The following is an 18,364-nucleotide window of genomic DNA, read 5'->3' as shown; positions in this document are numbered from 1 at the left end:
TTGTAAAGCTGAACATGAGCTGCTTTTTTAGCATCTATGTCCCCCTTTTGCATGAGGCTTGTATCGATACCAACTTTTGGTACCGATACCAAAATGTCTTGCGATATTTTTTCATTCTCTTCAAAATAAAGGGGAAGCACAAAAATGTCATTATTGGCTTTTTTGACAGTGAAATTTTTGTCAACTGATTGTTTTTAAATAGAATGTCCATCCATCCATCCATTTCCTACCGCTTATTCCCTTTTGGGGTCGCGGGGGGCGCTGGTGCCTATCTCAGCTACAAAGTGCGGCCCGAACTAATTTGTTAATTAGCTTCTAAAAAATACTATAATAAAAATGTTAAACGTAAAAGGGTGTGAATGTTGTCTATCTGTGTTGGCCCTGTGATGAGGTGGCGACTTGTCCAGGGTGTACCCCGCCTTCCGCCCGATTGTAGCTGAGATAGGCGCCCGCGACCCCGCAAGGGAATAAGCGGTAGAAAGTGGATGGATGGAGGGTAAACAGTGACATGTAAGAAGAAAATGTTGACACTAATTCCACAAAGCTGCCATGCAGACTTTTATTGACCTGCTGAAGGCTCGAATTACTTCACTAGAACTATTTCACTTTCATATATTTTGGGGGGGGGTAATATTGCATATTTTGTGCGAAACAAAGTTTTCTTTCACAAAAAGGGCCTCAAACAAACGAACTCTCCTGACGGAATAAATAAAGTACTATCTGATTCAGGGGTGCCCACACTTTTTCTGCAGGCGAGTTACTTTTCAATTGACCAACTTGAGGGGATCTACCTCATTTATATTTATTTATTTATGAAAGAGACATTTCTGTAAACAAGTTACATGTGTTTAATGATAATACAAGCATGTGTAACACATATAGATGTCTTTCTTTCACAAAGACAAGAATATAAGTTGGTGTATTACCTGATTCTGATGACTTGCATTGATTGGAATCAGACAGTAATGATGATAACGCCCACATTTTCAAATGGAGGAGAAAAAAAGTTGTCCTTTCTGTACAATACCACATGAAAGTGGTTGGTTTTTGGCATCTAATTCATCCAGCTTCCATACACTTTACAAGAAAAACATTGGCGGCAAATTCCGTAGCTTGCTTGACTGACATTCACGGCACCCGAGGGTCTTGTGAGATGACGCTGGCTGCTGCCTCTTCATTATTATGAAAAAATGACAGAGAGGAAGGCGAGAAACACTTTTTATTTCAACAGACTCTCGCGCCGTCAAAACTCTAAAGGCCGACTGCACATTTCCTATCTTCACAATAAAAGCCCTGCTTCATGCTGCCTGCGCTAACAAAATTAGAGTCTCAGAAAGCTGGCGTGCACAAGTGATGTGCACGCCAGCTTTCTGAGGGATCGCTTGTGCACGCCAGTTTTCCGAGACTCTTATTTTGTTAGCGCAGGCAGCATGAAGCAGGGCTTTTATTGTGAAGATAGGAAATGTGCAGTCGGCCTTTAGAGTTTTGACGGAAGGTACGGCGCGAGAGTCTGTTGAAATAAAAAGTGTTTCTCGCCTTCCTCTCGGTCATATTTTCATAATAATGATCTTGCAGCAGCCAGCGTCATCTCACAAGACCCTCCGGTACCGTGAATGTCATTTAAGTGACTTCTTGGTGAAGATTGATGATCACTCATTTTTAGGTCTATTTTTTTTTTTAAAGCCTGGCTGGAGATCGACTGACACACCCCCCGCGGTCGACTGGTAGCTCGCGGTCGACTGGTAGCTCGCGATCGACGTAATGGGCACCCCTGATCTAATCTAATCTAATATATTTTGGGGGGTAATATTGCATATTTTGTGTGAAACAAAGTTTTCTTTCACAAAAAGGGCATCAAACAAACAAAAAAGTATGAAATATAAAATGTTATAATTAAGAGACTTAAGCGTTAAAAGTAAAAAAAATACATATATATATATACATTTGGCTTATTTTCAACACTTATTCTTTTTTTTATTGTTATGAATTATTGAGCTGTTTAGTGTTCCAATTACTTCACGTCAAATATTCCACTTTGAAATGCTCTGGGGGGGAAAATGTTGCATAGTTTGTGTGTTTGCCGTATAAATAAGGGTTTTGACATTAAGGCCATAAATATAAAAAACTAAATATTAAAAAATGTTATAACGACAGACAGACCTGAAGTTGATCTTGAGATTCAAGCAATAAATGAAAAAAAATAATAATTTATGACTTATTTCTAACATTTTTATGGCTGAGACCCTTCCGGAGACCGGGGACCAAACTTGAGGAAAGCCATAAAGGTTAAAAAAAAAAACAATTTTATTGCTTTTAAAAAAGAAAAATATCAAAATGGCCCCCACATACTTTGATTTTTCAGTCTGTTGCCCTCAGTGGAAAAAGTTTGGACACCCCTGCTATAAATGGAAAGCAAAGTTGCCAGAATAAGAAAATAACTGTTTTTCATGTTGTAAAATAAACAATGTCAATTTAACACAAATATTCTGGCAACTAAGTTGCCAGCTTTTTCTATACAAGGTGAGACATCTCGAACTGTTACCGGGAGGGCATTCCAGAGTACTGGAGCCCGAAATGAAAACGCTCTATAGCCCGCAGACTTTTTGGGGGCTTTGGGAATCACTAATAAGCCGGAGTCCTTTGAACGCAGATTTCTTGCCGGGACATATGGTACAATACAATCGGCAAGATAGGATGGAGCTAGACCGTGTAGTATTTTATACGTAAGTAGTAAAACCTTAAAGTCACATCTCAGGTGCACAGGAAGCCAGTGCAGGTGAGCCAGTATAGGTATATATGTATATAAAGGTATATACAGTATAGGTATATATGTATGTATATATGTATATAAAGGTATATACAGTATAGGTATATATGTATGTATATATGTATATAAAAGTATATACAGTATAGGTATATATGTATGTATATATGTATATAAAGGTATATACAGTATAGGTATATATGTATGTATATATGTATATAAAAGTATATACAGTATAGGTATATATGTATGTATATATGTATATAAAGGTATATACAGTATAGGTATATATGTATGTATATATGTATATAAAGGTATATACAGTACAGGCGTAATATGATCAAACTTTCTTGTTCTTGTCAAAAGTCTAGCAGCCGCATTTTGTACCAACTGTAATCTTTTAATGCTAGACATGGGGAGACCTGAAAATAATACGTTACAGTAATCGAGGCGAGACGTAACAAACGCATGGATAATGATCTCAGCGTCTTTAGTGGACAAAATGGAGCGAATTTTAGCGATATTACGGAGATGAAAGAAGGCCGTTTTAGTAACGCTTTTAATGTGTGCCTCAAAGGAGAGAGTTGGGTGGAAGATAATACCCAGATTCTTTACCGTGTCGCCTTGTTTAATTGTTTGGTTGTCAAATGTTAGAGTTGTATCATTAAATAGAGGTCGGTGTCTAGCAGGACCGATAATCAGCATTTCCGTTTTTTTGGCGTTGAGTTGCAAAAAGTTAGCGGACATCCATTGTTTAATTTCATTAAGACACGCCTCCAGCTGACTACAATCCGGCGTGTTGGTCAGCTTTAGGGGCATGTAGAGTTGGGTGTCATCAGCATAACAGTGAAAGCTAATACCGTATTTGCGTATGATGTCACCTAGCGGCAGCATGTAGATGCTGAAGAGTGCAGGGCCAAGGACCGAACCCTGGGGAACTCCACACGTTACCTTAACGTAGTCCGAGGTCACATTGTTATGGGAGACGCACTGCATCCTATCAGTAAGATAAGAGTTAGACCAAGAATAATTGAGGTATAATTGTCTATCGATCAAAGATGCGCATCAATGAAGGAGATAAATGAAATGAAAATGATTCTAATTGTTAAAATCTGCACTTTTGAGTGACATGGGGGTTACCATGGTGACCATAAGAAGCTGCTTCATGCAGAGTGGGCGGGGCAGCAAGCAGCTTTAAACCTCCAACCTGCGAGTGGGAGGCGGAGGCAGATTTCTACTCTTCTGCAGAAGAGTGATACTTTTATGAAAATGTGCAGGTTTTTTTTACCCTCTGCCTTTTTGTTTGGCCGCGTTTGTTGCATTTTTGTCGCTCCTGCTGGATGATAAAAGATGTCAATCAAGGAGCAACGTTCCCATATTTTTAATGTTCAGTGTTTTATTGTTCAAATCCCACAATATGTATTTTCCGAGTGTTTTATTCAGTAAAAAAAACAAATTACCTGAAGATTTTTACTGAATTATATGACAGTAAATATGTAGATGCCATCCATCCATCATCTTCCACTTATCCGAGGTCGGGTCGCGGGGGCAACAGCCTAAGCAGGGAAGCCCAGACTTCCCTCTCCCCAGCCACATCGTCTAGCTCTTCCCGGGGGATCCCGAGGCGTTCCCAGGCCAGCCGGGAGACATAGTCTTCCCAAAGTGTCCTGGGTCTTCCCCGTGGCCTCCTACCGGTTGGACGTGCCCTAAACACCCCCCTAGGGAGGCGTTCGGGTGGCATCCTGACCAGATCCCCGAGCCACCTCATCTGGCTCCTCTCGACGTGGAGGAGCAGCGGCTTTACTTTGAGTTCCTCCCGGATGGCAGAGCTTCTCACCCTATCTCTAAGGGAGAGGAAACTCATTTGGGCCGCTTGTACCCGTGATCTTATCCTTTCGGTCATGGCCCAAAGCTCATGACCATAGGTGAGGATGGGAACGCAGATCGACCGGTAAATTGAGAGCTTTGCCTTCCGGCTCAGCTCCTTCTTCACCACAACGGATCGATACAACGTTCGCATTACTGAAGACGCCGCACCGATCCGTATGTAGACGTAGATGACATATTGTTTGTTTTACAATATGAAAAATAAAACACTAAATATTGAAACTGTATGAAGGTTGCTCCCGGACTTCCCAGACCACCTCCTCCATCGACATTCAGCAAGAACAAAGATGCAACAAACATGGGAAAACATAAACGCCAATGGTAAAAAAGAAAAAAGAACGTCCACACATTGGATAAAATATCACTGTTCTGCAGAACTTTGTTGTAGAATTATGCCTCCGCCCGACACTCTGTAAATAAGCCCCGCCCACTCTGCATGAAGCAGCGCTTCCTATAGTCACCATAGCAACCCGTATGTCACTCAAAAGTGCAGATTTCAACCATTAGAATAATTTTTACAGTTTGAAAAGATCCAGCAGGACGCATTGAAATGTTAATTAAGTCGTACTTTGTCCACTTAACTGTCTTTTTTTTATGCTGCTTTGCAAGACCTTTGTCACGTGACTTCAAACCTGACACCTCATTGGCTGCTTCCGAGACAGCATCTGTTGCTTCAGTCTTCATTTATCGGAAGTGAGTTTTGCTTATTGAAGCAGCAAACTTTTATACGCTGATTTTTTTTATGTACTGAATTTTTAAGCGCACATAATTTGATCTAAAATAAATTCAGTAAAAAAAAATTTTTAAACGTAAATTCAATTTCAAAAAAAGCTTCTGTAATAAAGACAGAAATTAATCTCCATATTACTGCAATTCAAGAATAATTTAGTCCTTCAATAAAATGTTGAACATACTAGACAACTTGTCCTTTAGTAGTAAGTAAACAAACAAAGACAACTAATTAGTCATATTGTGTCATTTATACACCTATTATTTTATACACATTATGAGGGACAAACTGTAAAAATGGATTATTCATCTACTTGTTCATTTACTGTTAATATCTGCTTATTTTCTCTTTTATCATGTTCTATCTACACTTCTGTTAAAATGTAATGATTATTCTTCTCTTCTTTGATACTTGACATTAGTTTTGGATGATACCACACATTTAGGTATCAATCTGATACCACGTAGTTACAGGATCATACATTGGTCATGTTCAAAGTCCTCATGTGTCCACGGACTTTATAAACAATGAAAAAAATATTTTATGATGATAAAAAACATTGAGGCAATATTTTTAGTATCGAGTATGTACTCTCTTCTATTTGGTATCGTTACAGTTGATATTTGTATAGATCCACTCATTTGTTTACATTCAGGGGTGCTAGCTTGCTGTTAGCGGTGAGCTATTGTATCCTCCTACGGTGTGTAGTGAAGCATGTTTAGCTATTCCTTGTCCTGCAGTGATAATGATACTTGTAAAAAAAACTCTCTGTGGAGGGAAATGTACTCAGCGCTACCTGCAGGAATAAAAGTCACCGCTTCTGTCCATGGTGCTGAGGACAGAGCACCCTCAGACGGGGGCGTGGCGGTGCTGACGGCGAGACACAGCTGGCAGGTGATTAGATTTCACAGGTGGTACGTTTAATCTAATCACCTGTTGTCTTTAACAGTAAGCGGCCGCGAGCAGGGAGAGAGAAAGAGGATACGGACGTGACTGAAAAGTCTAGTCCTAATAGGAGAGAAAACTTTTGTTGACAACATCCTCATTAAAACCTTGTTAAACCTGCACGAAGCGACTTCCACACTCACTTCATTTGTGGCCATGGAGGCAAAGAGAGGTGATTTAAAGTAGCTAAAACATTGCGAAGAGACATTAGCAGCGAGCTAGCTATGTTATAAAGTACATTTTGCAGAGCAGCGCTTCAGTGTTTGGATTGTCACCTTTTTTTTTGAAGCCAAAAAAGGTCCATTGTTCCTCTTCTGCCTTCAAACTGTTTTTCTAAGGCACTATCGTACCTTTTTGGCTTGATTAGTAAGTGGTACTTGATTAGCAAGTGGTACTTGATTAGCAAGTGGTACTTGATTAGCAAGTGGTACTTGATTAGCAAGTGGTACTTGATTAGCAAGTGGTACTTGATTAGCAAGTGGTACTTGATTAGCAAGTGGTACTTGATTAGCAAGTGGTACTTGATTAGCAAGTGGTACTTGATTAGTAAGTGGTACTTGATTAGCAAGTGGTACTTGATTAGCAAGTGGTACTTGATTAGTAAGTGGTACTTGATTAGCAAGTGGTACTTGATTAGCAAGTGGTACTTGATTAGCAAGTGGTACCTGATTAGCAAGTGGTACCTGATTAGCAAGTGGTACTTGATTAGCAAGTGGTACTTGATTAGCAAGTGGTACTTGATTAGCAAGTGGTACCTGATTAGTAAGTGGTACCTGATTAGTAAGTGGTACTTGATTAGCAAGTGGTACTTGATTAGCAAGTGGTACTTGATTAGCAAGTGGTACTTGATTAGCAAGTGGTACTTGAATAGCAAGTGATACTTGATTAGCAAGTGGTACTTGATTAGCAAGTGGTACTTGATTAGCAAGTGGTACTTGATTAGCAAGTGGTACTTGATTAGCAAGTGGTACTTGATTAGCAAGTGGTACTCGATTAGCAAGTGGTACTCGATTAGCAAGTGGTACTCGATTAGCAAGTGGTACTCGATTAGCAAGTGGTACTCGATTAGCAAGTGGTACTCGATTAGCAAGTGGTACTCGATTAGCAAGTGGTACTCGATTAGCAAGTGGTACTCGATTAGCAAGTGGTACTCGATTAGCAAGTGGTACTCGATTAGCAAGTGGTACTCGATTAGCAAGTGGTACTCGATTAGGAAGTGGTACTTGATTAGGAAGTGGTACTTGATTAGCAAGTGGTACTTGATTAGCAAGTGGTACTTGATTAGTAAGTGGTACTTGATTAGTAAGTGGTACTTATTAATAGCGGTACAGAAGGCATGAGTGGCCGCAGTCACTGGGAAACAAGAGAAGTCACCAAGTTTCCCCCCACAGCTCCTGGCCTCGGGGAAATGGGTGAAGCTGGAGAAGACCACATACGTAGACCCTGCAGGAAACACCAGGCATGCCTTCTTTTTCTTAGTCCTTGACCGGAATGCAGACACATAATTCCAGCCTGTGGTCTTCTCCAGGATCTGGGAGACGGTGAGGAGGACCACCAGGCAAACCAACGCCGATGCGGACGGTGAGTTTCAGCCAGACACTTTTGCCCCTGGAAAAACCAAACATGCCGGGGGCCATTTTGATATTTTTCATTTTCAAAACCATTATGATTTATAGATTTTTTTTTTGTTTTTTAAACCTTTGGGGCTCCAATCAAGTTTGGTGTTAAAGTAGCAATTCTTGTCACAGACACACTAGGTCGGTGTTTTTCAACCTTTTTTGAGCCGAGGCACATTTTTTGCGATGACAAAATGCGGAGGCACACCACCAGCAGAAATCATTAAAAAACGAAACTCAGTTGACGGTAAAAAGTCGCCGTCGCAATTGTTGGATATGACTTTGAAGCATAAGGAAGCATGCATGACTATAGCTCTTGTCTCAAAGTAAGTGTACTGTCACCACCTGTCACATTTTTGCTGTTTTTCTTCTTGTCGTGCGCTCTTTTTTTTGGGTATTTTCCTGTAGGAGTTTCATGTCTTCCCTTGAGCAATATTTCCCGCATTTACTTAGTTTTTAATCCTTCTTCATGGGGATATTGTCAATTGTCATGTCATGTTCGGACGTACTTTGTGGACGCCATCTTTGCTCCACTGTAAGTCTTTGCTGTCGTCCAGCATTCTGTTTTTGTTTACTTAGTAGCCAGTTCAGTATTAGTTTGGTTTCTGCATAGCCTTCCTTAAGCTCCAATGCCTTTTCATAGGGGCACTTACCTTTTGATTATTTTTGCTTTAAACATGAAATACCTTTTTACCTGCACACTGCCTCCCGCTGTTTCTGACATCTACTAAGCAATTCGCTACTTGCTGCAACCTACTGATATGAAAGAGTATTACACAGTTACTCTGCCGAACTCGAGACAGCAACGATCAACCACTCAAATACAACACATCATTTGCAGACTATAATTACAGGTTTGCAAAAAATGTTTTTTACCCCAAATAGGTGAAATTACATAATCTCCCACGCCACACCTGACTGCATCTCACGGCACACCAGTGGTTGAAAAACACTGCACTTGGTATGGTGAAATGATTCTCTGCATTTGACCCATCACCCTTGATCACCCCCTGGGAAGTGAGGGGAGCAGTGAGCAGCAGCGGAGGCCGCGCCCGGGAATCATTTTTGCTGATTTAACCCCCAATTCCAAGCCTTGATGCTGAGTGCCAAGCAGGGAGGTAATGGCTCCCATTTTTATAGTCTTTGGTATGACTCAGCCGGGGTTTGAACTCACAACCTACCCATCTCAGGGTGGACACTCTGAACCAGGGGTCACCAACCTTTTTGAAAGCAAGAGCTACTTCTTGGGTACTGATTAATGCGAAGGGCTACCAGTTTGATACACACTTAAATAAATTGCCAGAAATAGCCAATTTGCTCAATTTATGTTTAAATTGAGCAAATTTCAAAGATCAATAATGCAGGACACCATTGATTTTAATTATTTAATATTTTTGAGTAATCACAGTGAAAAGTTAAATAAAATGCTACTAAATATATTTGAGATCGGAAAGGTTCCCCACTCATAAAGTGATGCATTTTTATTAGTGTTTTTTTTACTTTAAACACTTAAATTTCAAGATCAACTTCCGATATATCTGTCGATTTTAAGTTTGAACTTTTATTTTGTTTGTTTTGTGCTCTTTTGTCAAAACTTTGATGTTTTTATATGGCAACCACACAACATATGCAATTATTTTTCCACATAAAACATTTTAATGTGATCGTTTTTAGGTAATAATTCATTATAACATAGATTTTTTTGTCTTTTTTTTTTTTTTGAGCAATGGGAAAAAAATGAAAAATATAGACAAAAGAAAAAAAAAACTGCCTGCATGGCAGCTTTGTGTCAACATTGCCACTTTTTGTCATTAGATTTGGGCATGTGGGCTCTACCGAGGATGTCGTTGTGGTTTTTGCAGCCCTTTGAGACACTGGTGATTTAGGGCTATATAAATACTCATTGATTGATTGATTGATTGATCTTTGTGGAAACACTGAGCATCTTAATGATTTCTCACAATAAATATATATTTTTGATGACATGTTTAAAATATGTTAAAATCCAATCTGCACTTTGTTAGAATATATAACAAATTGGACCAAGCTATATTTCTAACAGACAAATCATTATTTCTTCTAGATTTTCCAGAACAAAAATTTTCTAAGAAATTCAAAAGACTTTGAAATAAGATTTAAATTTAGTTATAGAGATTTTCTAGATTTGCTAGATTTTTTTTATTTTTTTACTTAATCATAATAAGTTTGAAAAAATATTTCACAAATATTCTTCGTCGAAAAAACAGAAGCTAAAATGAAGAATTAAATTAAAATTAATGTATTATTCTTTACAATAAAAAAAACAATCAACTTGAACTTTGGTTTAAATTGTCAGGAAAGAAGACGAAGGAATTTAAAAGGTAAAAAGGTATATGTGTTTAAAAATCCTAAAATCATTTTTAAGGTTGTATTTTTTTTCTCTAAAATTGTCTTTCTGAAAGTTATAAAAAGCAAAGTAAAAATAAATGAATTTATTCAAACAAGTGAAGACAAAGTCTTTAAAATGTTTTCTTGGATTTTCAAATTTTATTTGAGTTTTGTCTCTCCTAGAATTAAAAATCTCGAGCAAAGCGAGACCAGCTTGCTAGTAAATAAATACAATTTTAAAAAATAGAGGCAGCTCACTGGTAAGTGCAGCTGGCACGGACTCGCGCGGGTTCAATGGACCACCAAGGAAGGACATGACTTCGAGCAGATTTGACTTGCTTTATTTTTCCACACAAGCTTGGTCTGCGGTCGGGTCGCTCTTCTGCTGTGTCTCCCATCTCCTTCTGCTGCTTGCTAAGCAGTCTGCTCTTCAGCAGCACGTACTTCAGTCCGCCTCTTCTTGTCTTCGTCTCCATCGTTGTATGTGTTTTTCTCGCTCCGCACCATCACCAGCCCCGTTCTCTCCTCCTTCTCCCCTTTTATACAGCGAGAGGAGATACGTTAATCATGTACAGGTGCGCGATCCACACGCCCCGCCTCGCCCCGCCTCGCCCCTCACTCGCCATCCCCGCCTCCTGGCCGCCAGCGTGCCTTGCCTCTCTGTCGGACCGTCGACTCCGCCTCTCCACAGCTGCTATTTGAGCTATTTTTAGAACAGGCCAGCGGGCGACTCATCTGGTCCTTACGGGCTACCTGGTGCCCGCGGGCACCGCGTTGGTGACCCCTGCTCTAACCACTAAACCACTGAGGACTAGGGGGCCAGTCATAAACATGTCCAAAATAAGTATTATTTTAATCATTATTCAACACTTAAAGATCAACTCCTGGTATATATGTCAATTTGAAGTAAACACTTCCCAAAAAAAATGTTATACCCTTTTTCCATCCATCCATTTTCTACCGCTTTGGAATCTATCCCAGCTGCACTCACCCTGGACACGTCAATTTAATGGAGCTTTGTATATTTCAATAGTTCATAACATTGATTTGAAATGCTTTTTTTTTTTCCAGCAAAGACCGTTTAAAAACTAAACAAGCTCACTAAAATGATGAAGGATCTGAAAGAACACTAAGTCACTTTTCAGCCAGATTGTGGACCAAGATTATAAAACATTTCATAAAAAAAGGGGGGTTAGAAAGAAGACAGAGGGGACGAGAGAAAACATATATCTAGTTCTATATACAAATAGAGTGCCCGGCCAAATTCTCTTCACCCAATGTGGCCCCCCCGAGTCAAAAAGGTTGGGGACCCCTGCTCTAGATGAATTTCAGAACTATGCGTCCACTAGAACTTTTTATTTTTTTTTATATTTGTGTTTGTTTTATGCTGTTTTGTCAAAGTTTTTTTTTTTATTGCAAATACAAAATATTCAATACTTACCCTCCCAAAAAACGTTGAAAGTGGAATTTTGAATGTGAAGTAATTGGAGCCTTGAATAATTGTCAATATTTCATAACATTGAGTTTGATGGGGCCTCACGGTGGCAGAGGGGTTAGTGCGTCTGCCTCACAATACGAAGTTCCTGCAGTCCTGGGTTCAAATCCAGGCTCGGGATCTTTCTGTGTGGAGTTTGCATGTTCTCCCCGTGAATGCGTGGGTTCCCTCCGGGTACTCCGGCTTCCTCCCACCTCCAAAGACATGCACCTGGGGATAGGTTGATTGGCAACACTAAATGGTCCCTAGTGTGTGAATGTTGTCTATCTGTGTTGGCCCTGCGATGAGGTGGCGACTTGTCCAGGGTGTACCCCGCCTTCCGCCTGATTGTAGCTGAGATAGGCGCCAGCGCCCCTCGTGACCCCAAAAAGGGAATAAGCGGTAGAAAATGGATGGATTGAGTTTGATTCATTATTATTTTTGAAACAATTACTTATTTTTTTTTGTTGAAGAGTCCACTAAAATGATTGGAGATACAAAACGGCCCCGATCATAAAAGTGTTAACAATTAGTTATGCATTTAGTTTTGTTTTTTTTACTTTCAATGCTTAAATCTCGATTTCAAGTTCTGATCTACCTGTCGATTATAAGTTGAACTTTTTATATTATATTTTTTTCTCTGCCCCTTTGTCCAAGAAAATGTTTTAAAAGACAACCACAAATTATACAATATTTTCTCCCAAATTATTCTTCAAAGTGGAATATTTGATGTAATTGGAGCCTCATTTTTTGAGGTGGCGACTTGTCCACGGTGTACCCCGCCTTCCGCCCGATTGTAGCTGAGATAGGCGCCAGCGCCCCCCGCGACCCCGTAAGGGAGAAAGCGGTAGAAAATGGATGGATGGATGGATTTTCCATGGCTTCTCCAAGGTCCTCCTTCTCTTGTCCCACTGGGGGACTTCAAGGCTCATGTTGGCAACCACAATGAAACCTGGAGAGGCGTGATGGGGAAGAATGGCCGCCCGGATCTGAACCCGAGTGGTGTTTTGTTCTCGGACTTCTGTTCTGGTCCCAGATTGTCCCTAACCAACATAAAGTTCAAACATAAGGGTGTCCATATGTACACTCGGCACCAGGACACCATGATCTACTTTGTAGTTGTGTCATCGAATTTGCGGCCTCATGTTTTGGACACTCGGGTGAAGAGAGGGGCGGAGCTTTCTAGCGATCACCACCTGGTGGTGAGTTGGCTGCGATGGTGGGGGAGGATGCCGGACAGACCTGGCAAGCCCAAACCCATCGTGAGGCTCTGCTGGGAGTCTCCTGGCAGAGAGAGTTTCAATTCCCACCTCCGGAAGAACTTTGAACATGTCACAAGGGAGCATACTTGCCAACCCTCCCGAACTTTCCAGGACGCCTCTCCCGAAAAGTTCCCAGGACAAATTTTCTCCCGAAAATATCCCGAAATTCAGGCACGCCCCCTCCAGCTCCATGCGGACCTGAGTGAGGACAGCCTGTTTTCACGTCCGCTTTCCCACAATATAAAAAACTTGTCTGCCCAACGACGTTATAACTGTAGAATGATCGAGGGCGAGATCTTGGTTTCTTATGTGGGTTTATTGTTAGGCAGTTTCATTAACATCCTCCCAGCCCGGTAACAACACACAACAACAGCAGTCACGTTTTTGTCTGCCGTAAACAGCAATGTTGTGACACACTCAAACAGGACAATACTGCCCTCTACTGTACATGAATATGTGACAATAACGTCTACGGCTTTTAGAGAGTGCAGTGCACAACTGCGCACACAACACGGAGACGGAGCAGAACATCGAGGAAGATAAATATACTACTCCCCTCTTAACCACGCCCCACCTCCTGAAATCGGAGGTCTCAATGTTGGCAATTATGCGATGGAGGCGCTGGACATTGAGCTCGAGTGGACCATGTTCCGCACCTCTATTGTACAGGCGGCCGATCGGAGCAAGGTGGTCAGTGCCTGTCGTGGTGGTAATCCCAGAACCTGCTGGTGAGGGATGCCGTCAAGCTGAAGAAATCATTTTTTGGACTGCAGAGTGCAACAATTGCTTTATAAGCCACACCCACTAAATTTTAGAAGACAAATATATTTTCCATATATTAGTTGCACCGGACTATAAGCCGCAGATATACTGTAAATGTTGTGTAAATGTTTATTTAAATACCTTAATTGTTTCCAAACAGTGTCTGTAACACGGCAGTAAAACGGTGGATCACACAAAACGGAAGTCATGGTCATGGAGCCACTAGTTGCGCAAGCTAGCTCTCCAGTCAGCTAAACTGACTCAATAACTCCACGCTGACGTTTTGCTGAATTTACTGAGGAGTTTGTGAAAGTGAAACAATAAAAAAAAAAAAAGCCATTTTAAACATGTTAGCATATTAGCTAATGCTAAAGATAGCAAGTACAAATGTGCATGAAAGCAACCATAGTTGTAGTTGTATTGTAAAAACTTACAAACCTTACTTGGAGTAATGAATGAAGAATCCATACCAGTAGAAACGCTACGGACAATTAAAAGATAGAACAGCACTTTTACTTCCAGTTCAAAGTTTTAAATTGCAGGGGGGGTTTAGTTGGGAGAGTGACCGTGCCAGCAGCCTAAGGGTTCCTGGTTCAATCCCCACCTTCTACCACCTTGGTCACGTCCGTTGTGTCCTTGAGCAAGACACTTCGCCCTTGCTCCTGATGGGTGGTGCTTAGGGCCTTGCATGGCAGCTCCTGGCATCAGTGTGTGAATGGGTGAATGTGGAAATAGTGTCAAAAAGCGCTATAGAAGCTTGCACTAGAGAACTGGTCCAAAAGATGGCGCCATAGCCCAAACATTAACATGCCAAACTATGTGCTTCATGGCCGTCGGCGAAGAAAACTCCATAAATTAGAGGCACCGTTTTATAAGCCGCAGGTTTCAAAGTTTAGGAAAAGAGTTTTTAGTTGAGCATCTGCGTGTTAGCTGGAGGTGATGCAGCTGCAACTTGTCCGCAGGTGTGGGCATCATCGCGCTGCTGAAGAGGACCCTGCACAAAGACTGCGTGGTGATGGTGAAGCAGTTCCGGCCTCCTCTGGGATGCTTCAGCCTGGAGTTTCCTGCAGGTGGGCGCACTCGCCAGCCCTCAGGCTCCGTGTATAAAACATGTTTGTCTCCGGGCTCAGGCTTGATCGACGAGGGCGAGAGCGCCGAGGTGGCGGCGTTGAGGGAGCTGAAGGAAGAAACAGGCTACAAAGGCGAAGTGATGGGAGTCACACCAGGTAGTACCCCACACCTTGTGCTCTCTGGCACCTGGTAGTACCCCACACCTTGTGCTCTCCGGCACCTGGTAGTACCCCACACCTTGTGCTCTCTGGCACCTGGTAGTACCCCACACCTTGTGCTCTCTGGCACCTGGTAGTACCCCACACCTTGTGCTCTCTGGCACCTGGTAGTACCCCACACCTTGTGCTCTCTGGCACCAGGTAGTACCCCACACCTTGTGTTCTCTGGCACCTGGTAGTACCCCACACCTTGTGCTCTCCGGCACCTGGTAGTACCCCACACCTTGTGCTCTCCGGCACCTGGTAGTACCCCACACCTTGTGCTCTCCGGCACCTGGTAGTACCCCACACCTTGTGCTCTCCGGCACCTGGTAGTACCCCACACCTTGTGCTCTCCGGCACCTGGTAGTACCCCACACCTTGTGCTCTCCGGCACCAGGTAGTACCCCACACCTTGTGCTCTCTGGCACCTGGTAGTACCCCACACCTTGTGCTCTCTGGCACCTGGTAATACCCCACACCTTGTGCTCTCCGGCACCTGGTAGTACCCCACACCTTGTGCTCTCTGGCACCTGGTAGTACCCCACACCTTGTGCTCTCCGGCACCTGGTAGTACCCCACATCTTGTGCTCTCCGGCACCAGGTAGTACCCCACACCTTGTGCTCTCCGGCACCTGGTAGTACCCCACACCTTGTGCTCTTTGGCACCTGGTAGTACCCCACACCTTGTGCTCTCTGGCACCTGGTAGTACCCCACACCTTGTGCTCTCCGGCACCTGGTAGTACCCCACACCTTGTGCTCTCCGGCACCTGGTAGTACCCCACACCTTGTGCTCTCTGGCACCTGGTAGTACCCCACACCTTGTGCTCTCCGGCACCTGGTAGTACCCCACACCTTGTGCTCTCCGGCACCTGGTAGTACCCCACACCTTGTGCTCTCCGGCACCATGTAGTATCTCACACCTTGTGTTCTCCGGTCCTGTCCTCATGATGACTGCAGTGACCTGTCTGGACCCCGGCCTGTCCAACTGCACCACCCAGATGGTCATGGTCAACATCAATGGAGACGAAATGGAGAATATCAACCCAACACAACAGCTAGGTGAGCAGCATCGCTGCGTCTCACATTTCATCAACGCCATCTCAAAAATGTTTTTACACCGACTAAAATGGCGTACCCGCGGGTAAATCCTTAATATGAAGGTGCATCATCTTGCAGTGCACACTGCTATCTAGTGCTTACATTTATCATAGCTCGGTTGGTAGAGTGGCCGTGCCAGCAACTTGAGGGTTGCAGGTTCGATTCCCGCTTGTGCCATCCTAGTTACTGCTGTTGTTTCCTTGGGCAAGACACTTTACCCACCTGCTCCCAGTGCCATCCACACTGGTTTAAATGTAACTTAGATATTGGGTTTCACTATGTAAAGCGCTTTGAGTCACTTGAGAAAAGCGCTATATAAATATAATTCACTTCACTTCATCATTGCTCCATGTACCAAACACATTTTCTCCCAGGTTGCTAAGCACAACCAGCTTTAATACGTACATGAGTGTCAGGTTGAAGCACCGAACTATCTATTAAACAGAACAAAAAGCAAGGAATCAGGCAGAGACAGAGTTAAATTTTGCTCATGAGGAGAACGCATGGAGCTGCACACTCAGTTACAGTCTCACCCTACACTCTGAGGCACAGTCCACGCGCTCCTCTATTTATTCAGGAGTTCCCGAGTTACATTGCTGAGGCTGCTTCTAAAGGGAGGGCTCACATTATGCGAGCATCTCCGTGCAAACAATACGTGATTATTCAGAACGGAAATGTGCTGGGGGCTTTGTGATTGCGCCCTGTCTGCCTGCTGTCACCTTATCTTTGTCGAGGTCCTTGGCTGTTAGCAGGCTGACAGACAGAAACATCTGCGGCGAGGCAACTCCTCACATGCTGTGGAAGATAACAAGTTGTGTGCCTTTGCACAAAAAGAAAAGTACAGCTTGAGCACAATAGATAGTAACTAGAGCAACGGTTGTGCGCTAACTTATATATAATGATTCTAACATGAGGCGCACAGGAGGAAAAAAGGATTTTATGTGTGCCTTATAGTCTGAAAAATACGGTCATTGTTTTTACTTTGTCGGTTTCTTTCCAAGACTTATTTCCTGGAACGTATCAGGATATCTTCTTTAATCGCGCGAAGGAGCCCAGAATTGTTTTAGTTTTGGTAATCGGCCTCCTTGACTACTATCTAGTCTGAAAGATCTATATTGCTCCATCGCTGACAATGATGTAAATAAAGGTAGCGTCGGGAATGAAACTCACTAAGAAAGTAAAAGCAGCGTTTCTTCCTCAAGTAATAAGTATGTTGCATCAAGACTACTCTGACAAGTACAGTTTATCCACAAAAATACTCAAGTAAGCAAAAATAAAAAGCTGTTGTGAAATGAGTTATTTACACAGAAATATTCTGTAAATGTTTATTTACATACCTTATTTTCCGCACTATAAGGCGCACCTTCAATGAATGGCCTATTTTAATATTTTGTTCATATATAAGGCGCACCGCACTATAAGGTGCATAGAATAGATCAGGGGTCGGGAACCTTTTTAGCTGAGAGAGCCATATACAAGCCCATCCATCCATCCATCATCTTCCGCTTATCCGAGGTCGGGTCGCGGGGGCAACAACCTAAGCAGGGAAACCCAGACTTCCCTCTCCCCAGCCACTTCGTCCAGCTCTTCCCGGGGGATCCCGAGGCGTTCCCAGGCCAGCCGGGAGACATAGTCTTCCCAACGTGTCCTGGGTCTTCCCCGTGGCCTCCTACCAGCTGGACGTGCCCTAAACACCTCCCTAGGGAGGCGTTCGGGTGGCATCCTGACCAGATGCCCGAGCCACCTCATCTGGCTCCTCTCCATGTGGAGGAGCAGCGGCTTTACTTTGAGTTCCTCCCGGATGACAGAGCTTCTCACCCTATCTCTAAGGGAGAGGAAACTCATTTTGGCCGCTTGTACCCGTGATCTTATCCTTTCGGTCATGACCCAAAGCTCATGACCATAGGTGAGGATGGGAACGTAGATCGACTGGTAAATTGAGAGCTTTGCCTTCCGGCTCAGCTCCTTCTTTACCATATACAAGCCAAATATTTTAAAAAGTATTTCCGTGAGAGCCATATAATATTTTTTTTAAGACTGAATACAACTATTATTCTATCTTATTTCAATTATTGTGCGGAAATATTGGGAAATACATATCATAGCAATATAATGCCTTTATTTCACAGAAAAGAGCAATTTGTATAATTTTTAAAGTACGATATAGAGACCACACAAAACCAATTC

At 42.6% G+C, this 18,364-nt stretch overlaps 1 protein-coding gene across 2 annotated transcripts in view; it reads left to right on the top strand.

Annotated features, from left to right (window-relative positions):
- The window catches only part of nudt5 (nudix (nucleoside diphosphate linked moiety X)-type motif 5), a 29,212-nt gene that overhangs the window by 413 nt on the left and 10,435 nt on the right, over window positions 1-18,364 (top strand). For both annotated transcript variants that reach the window (XM_061914243.1, XM_061914244.1), the window contains exons 3-7: window positions 7,718-7,785; window positions 7,855-7,907; window positions 14,770-14,877; window positions 14,938-15,033; window positions 16,037-16,138. In XM_061914243.1, coding sequence (XP_061770227.1) covers window positions 7,718-7,785; window positions 7,855-7,907; window positions 14,770-14,877; window positions 14,938-15,033; window positions 16,037-16,138 — 427 coding nt within the window. The remainder of the gene's footprint in view (window positions 1-7,717; window positions 7,786-7,854; window positions 7,908-14,769; window positions 14,878-14,937; window positions 15,034-16,036; window positions 16,139-18,364) is intronic.

Source organism: Nerophis ophidion, linkage group LG10, assembly GCF_033978795.1.
Source record: "Nerophis ophidion isolate RoL-2023_Sa linkage group LG10, RoL_Noph_v1.0, whole genome shotgun sequence".
Lineage (NCBI taxonomy): Eukaryota > Metazoa > Chordata > Actinopteri > Syngnathiformes > Syngnathidae > Nerophis > Nerophis ophidion.
Note: the sequence above shows the minus strand (reverse complement) of the source record. Positions and strands in the feature narration are given on the sequence as shown.